At 30.1% G+C, this 6,043-nt stretch overlaps 1 protein-coding gene across 1 annotated transcript; it reads left to right on the forward strand.

The window, feature by feature from the left end:
• The first annotated feature begins 3,317 nt into the window (after positions 1 to 3,317).
• Positions 3,318 to 5,724, forward strand: LOC105761296 (hypothetical protein). Its single transcript, XM_012579072.2, has 4 exons — positions 3,318 to 3,851; positions 3,962 to 4,174; positions 5,188 to 5,213; positions 5,288 to 5,724. Exons 1-4 carry the CDS (start codon positions 3,498 to 3,500, stop codon positions 5,511 to 5,513), a joined length of 819 nt encoding a protein of 272 aa, XP_012434526.1. The 5' UTR covers positions 3,318 to 3,497; the 3' UTR covers positions 5,514 to 5,724.
• Positions 5,725 to 6,043: the final 319 nt, after the last annotated feature.

A 6,043-nucleotide genomic window follows, 5' to 3' on the forward strand; every position in this document is an offset into this window, starting at 1 on the left:
TTGCCGCCTTCTTTGTGTTCTGATTTTCTTGTTTGCAATAACATATTTATATTGCTAGGGTTTCCTTACGTGAATGGTTTTTTCTTTTTCTACTATATATCTTCTTTTATGCGTTTAAGTTGCCTTGACAAGCTAAGGTAAATTCTATTGGTAATTACTTAATTATTAATTTCTCTTTTTGTTATTTAACCATGAAAAATTATAAAATAATTACTTAATTATTTGATTTTTTTTATCAACAACCATTAAATTACACAAAGATACTTGACAAGTTTTAAAATTGATATAACTGCAACTTTAACTCGAGAATGGATTATATGAAACTGTGATTCCACGTTATCCTATCCCTTTCTAATAAGATAATGACAAATCAAATTTTTCCACCTGATTTTCAGTATCTTTAGTTGGATTTAAATTTTTTCCGGAGAAAAATGCTGAAAATCAGGAGGAAAAATCTAATTTTTCATTATCCTATTGGAAATGGATAGAGATGACGTGGAATCATAGCTTCATACCATCCCTTCTCCTTTAATCCACAACATTTATTAGGATAAGATTGTAGACAGTGACGATACGTCATCTGTATCCTTTTTTCAATAATTTTATGTCACATTAGCATTTTTATCTTGAATACCAGTATTTTCATCCTAAAAAAAAATCAAATCCAAATTAAAATACTAAAATTCAGGCTAAAACTACTGACGTTGCATAAAACTATTAGAAAGGGATAATATCTCTGTTTCATATAATTATTGGTTGAATATCTAATTCTTTAATAAAGAATATACTAATATAACTTATTTATTGGAACTTTAATAACATCTTTGTTTAACTTAATTCTTGTTGGAATTATCCCGAGTAATAAACTACAAAAGGAACAAATCTGATCAATAATATCCAAAAAGCTTTTGAAGCACCTAAAATTGATGAACGACAAAAGGAAGGGAGAAGGGAATTAAAGCATATTATTAGTATTACAACCATGTTCAAATCTTGTATCTTGCTGCTCTCTCCACATGAACCACACTGCCTAAAAGTTATTCAAAATCCCCAATATAATCTGACAATCAGTACTAACAACATTCGTCTCATCAATTATATATTTCGGCACAGCCACTTCTGGGTTCTTCTTAAAAGATCCGAACAAAATGTAATCATCGGAAAAACATTCCGAGTAATAGTTAACTTCGTAGCATTGGACCCTTAATCGCGAAGAACCCGTCCGGCACCGTCTATACCATTTCGTGCGCCTATAAATCTCGTCCAGCAGTTATCGATTAGGTTATGAAGTGCAGTATCATTCCTGCTCGTGTACAGGTTATACGTATCGTTGTATAGTTTATCGGCATCGCGTGTACCGCATGTGATCGAAATCATTGCCAAGCCCCTAAAGTCGGCTGTTTTACTTTTCGGATCACTATTAAGACATGTCTGGCAAAGACTAGGGTCGGGTGTTTTGTTGCAGACATTGATTATCATTGCTTCATCTGACAGTACATGAAATGGTTGCAATGTGAAGGTTAAGGTAATGAAGGAAATAGTGAAAAGACAAAGCCTGAAATTCACCATTGTTGAAGTTTCCCAAGCTACAACTTTGCCTTTTTCTTTGTGTTCTGATTGAGTGAATGGTGATTTTCTTGTTTGCAACAACTTATATATATTGCTATAGGCCTGATAGTGTAGAATTTTATATATTTTCAGTGAATTAAACGCTTGATTTTATTTTTACAAAGATAGTGTATTATTATTTGATTTACTCACAATATATTAAATATCGTTAATTACATTATAACATTCATTTTAAATTGAGCTTGAGATTGTAAAATATTAAAATTACATATTAAATTATCGATGTTATATCAATAAAATTTTTCTATTTTAAAATTGTTAATTTAATCATTAAATAATATATTAAATCTTATTTAAAATGAAAATTATAAAGAAAAGTAAATATTATAAAATAGATGTTGTAAAAAATTTATGCGATTAAAGTTGCCTTATAACCACAGACATGAACATTAATAGAAATAGCTGTAGATTACTGCCTTAAGTAATAGTACAGCTCATATTTTATAATAATTAACCAAATATATACTATTTACTTTATCTATAATAAGTAGATGACACGTACAATGAATGCATATTTTCAAAATAATAAATATATTTTAACAATAAAATATATAATAACTAGTTTGCATATACGTACATTGCACGGGTTAATAGTGTTAATTGATATAATTGTTTTAAAAATAATATAAATTTAATCCTAACATAAAAAATTTAATAATACATATTAATTATATATAATTAATATTTTTATTATGAAATTTGAAATATAATATTAAATAGAGATGCTAATTTTAAATAAATTGAAAATTTTGGATTCTGAATATTATATTAAAATGTTTATAATAAATAGATAGGTCCATGTTTTATTATATAAAATTTGTACTAAAATAAATTAAATTATAAAAATAAATATTTTTTGGTAAAAACAATTATACTTATTAGTAAAATGAATTTTATTATAAAACAATAAAATAAGATTATTTTTTTAAAATATTATAAATTACAATAATATTGTCACATTTAGTACATATACTTTCATAAAATGTTCAATGTGATTAATAAAAAGAAATAAATATTAAATTTACATAAATAAAATGTCATCTTCTCCATTTAAATAAACAATTCTCTTCTTAAAAGAGCTTTCCATTTTAATAATTTTTATTGTTTTAAATATTATTTTGTTATTATCATGAGAGTACACTTAAGTTCACTAAACTATTAATAAATTTATATTTTAATTGTTTAATTTTAAAATTTTACAAAATAGTCACTAAATTATTCAAAAATTTTATTTAAGTCATTGAACTATTCAAAAGTTTTTTATTTAAGTCACTAAGCTATTAAATTTAAAAAATAAAAGTTTAGCTAGCGGCCTTCAAGCGACAATTCAACAATCCGTACGTTGGATTAATACCCATCAATAAGTAGATTCGAGATATTTAAAATTATTTCATGAAATAAAACTAAATTGTTAAAGAGAATGGGAAGGAAAGTTTTTTATTGGTACAAGTGGTGTGAATAGAGAAAACGATACAAGAGAGATTTAATAGCCCAGTGACCATTTTTAAACTTTTTAAAATTAATTAACCAAAACATAAACTCACTAATAATTTAGTGACTTCCGTGGAGTTTACCCTGTTTTTAATATGTAAAATAGATATTTTCTAAAAAAATGCATGTCTGAGAACAGAACACCTTCAAGCTGTTGGGACCTAACAGTGACAACAACCATAACATCCAACAGATATTTTGCAAACTTCAAACCATTCAGATTCATTTCACTTTCAATGCAGTAGAAGAAGGGGGAAATATCCATGAAAGATTTTTGATGACAAACAACTCAAATCAAAACCCATCGAAAAATAAGGAAAAAAGATTCATCCTTTTTCCCTCCTCCTTCTCTGAAACTAAAAAACACTTTCCTGCAAATGCTTCAATCTCTCCTTTCCCTTTCTTCTCCTTCCCCTCTCTCTCTCCCTCCCTTCCATAACCCATCTTGCTCCCCACTCCTCCAAAAACCCACTTTTTTCTCCCCTTTATTTCCCCATTCCAATGTCCATCTTCGCCCATTATTAGCTCTACCTCGAGAAGAACCTTTCACTACCCCCCTAGCTGAAGAAAAAGAACAAGAAGAAGAGGTTCCAATTGAGTTACCACCATCTTATTCTTCCTTTTCTTCTTCTTCTCCTCTCCAAACTGCCACCACCGTTTTGCTCTCCGGTGCCATTGCCGCCTTCTTGTTTCGATCCATTAGACGCCGTGCTAAGCGTGCTAAAGAGTTTGTGAGTATCCTATTTAGCTTGTGTTAAATTGGGGGTTTTTTTTCCCCTTATCTGCTATATTTCAATTTGGTTTCTCTGTTTGTTTTTTTTTTTTTTTTTGGTGTATGTAGAGATTGAGGTCGAAATCATTGAAGGAAAAGTCATTGAATAGGTTGAAAGCAATGGGGTCTGCTTCGATTAAAAACAAAAAATTATCCACACCATCACCTGTTGATGCATTGTTGGGAAGCTTAATTGCTGGTGTTATTGCTGTTTTTCTGTATAAGTTCACTACTACTATTGAGGCTGCTCTTAATCGCCAAACAGTCTCTGATAATTTCTCGGTTTGTTCTTTTTAATTGCCCTGCTTTTAATCATTTCTTGTTACTTTTAGTTGCTTAATTATTTCAGTGATTCATTTGTATTGAACACTCCATGTGTCTATGTTGGTATGTTGATAGAAAAGGGTTTTGGTTGTCCATAGGCATTATGTGGTGTTGTCCCACAACATTCTTTATTGAATGGAAAAGCTATTGGTAAAAGCTACTCAAAAAAGTTCAAATTAGTTATTGTAAGATAGATTAAAGAGTAAATTGGTCTTTCTATTAATGATTTCATCCCGTTTTGCTATTAAAAACTGGTCATTGTACATTAACATAAGGTACACATGACACAAGCATATCTGATTTCTAGTATAAATGCCTCCATGATACTAAAAGACATAGACTTCATGTGGGACAATAAGAATATCTTTAACGTGTAGGGACTAATTTGCCCAATTTTTTAGTAGAGGAAATAAAATGCAATCTAACTTCTAGTATAAACGCCTCCATGATACTAAAAGACGTGGACTTCATGTGGGACAATAAGAATATCTTTAAATCTGTTTGATGTACCTTGTGATCATTGGGAGAAGAGGAAAGGGATGTCAGATTTGAACCTCTGTTAGTTAGGTGCTAAACAAGAGCTTTAACTAATACTCCAAGTTAGTCTTGGCCTTTACAGATGACTATCAGTACCATATATTTACTATATATTTTATATGATAAAGTAAGGTCAAATCATTCACTTTGCCAATTGAGCCTTAACTCGGTTGGCATCATTATTATTACAGCAGTTAAGAAAATGTGGGTTCGAATGTGCTTAAACGTATTTACAATGATATATACAATGGAATGAGCTTATGCTTATCAAATTGTGGAGTGTAAGTTCATAACCATAGCCTATTACCATTTTGATTTTTGACAAAAAAAACCAGAATGGACAATAGAAGACCTCATGTAGTACAGGATGCCATTGTTATTTACTTAAAGCATTGTCATTCTTCTCAAACATTTTTCATCTCCATGCTTTGCAGGTTCGTCAGATAACAATAACTATCAGGTAATTCCTTATTATTACTTCTCTTGTCCGTAAATGAATGTTGTTCTTATCCCTTAAACATGTTTTGTTTGTAGGACAATTGTGAATGGATTGTGCTACCTTGCAACATTTGTTTATGGCTTCAATTCTATTGGCTTATTCCTTTATTCTGGTCAACTTGCCTTAAATCCAATCATGGAAGGTTCCATGATTAGTGCAAATAAGAATAAAGATGAAGAGAATGTAGGGTCAGTAAGTTCAGTGAAACAAAATGCTATAGAAGGGAGTGAATTGAGCAGTAGCAGGGAGAGGGAGGATTAGAGTCGAAATGGTGAGCAAGAATGACTATGTATATTTTCACATATGGTTTATTCGTATTTTACTAGTTTTCTATAGTGTTCAAATTACTAGATCTAAATATAATCAATTGTAAAGTACAGGACATAGGCCTTTGTACCGTAAATCCATTTACACAGCAGAAAATATTCACAATATTTATTGTAATTATGCAATTGACGGTCCATTGTTACAATTTGATTCTCTTCTTAAGGCTTATAAACTATAGTTTTAGTTAATCTCAGAAAGGCAAATGATATAATCCATGTAACGACACTTTTAACTGTTCATGGGTTGAGCAGGTAGGCTCAGTTTGATTTGGACCGGATTTGTATTAAGATTTTTATGTTTCGAATTGGTTCAATCCCAACTCGGCCAAATTTATTTTAAATGATAAAAAAAATATTAATTTTTAAATAGTGAAAGTGAGCCTTTGGGCCGGTTGACCCAAAAAAGGACTTGGGCTTGAAACTTATTAGAATCGAGCAACGGTTCAACCTATGAATAACTTTAAC

Source organism: Gossypium raimondii, chromosome 11, assembly GCF_025698545.1.
Source record: "Gossypium raimondii isolate GPD5lz chromosome 11, ASM2569854v1, whole genome shotgun sequence".
In the NCBI taxonomy this organism is placed as follows: Eukaryota; Viridiplantae; Streptophyta; class Magnoliopsida; order Malvales; family Malvaceae; genus Gossypium; species Gossypium raimondii.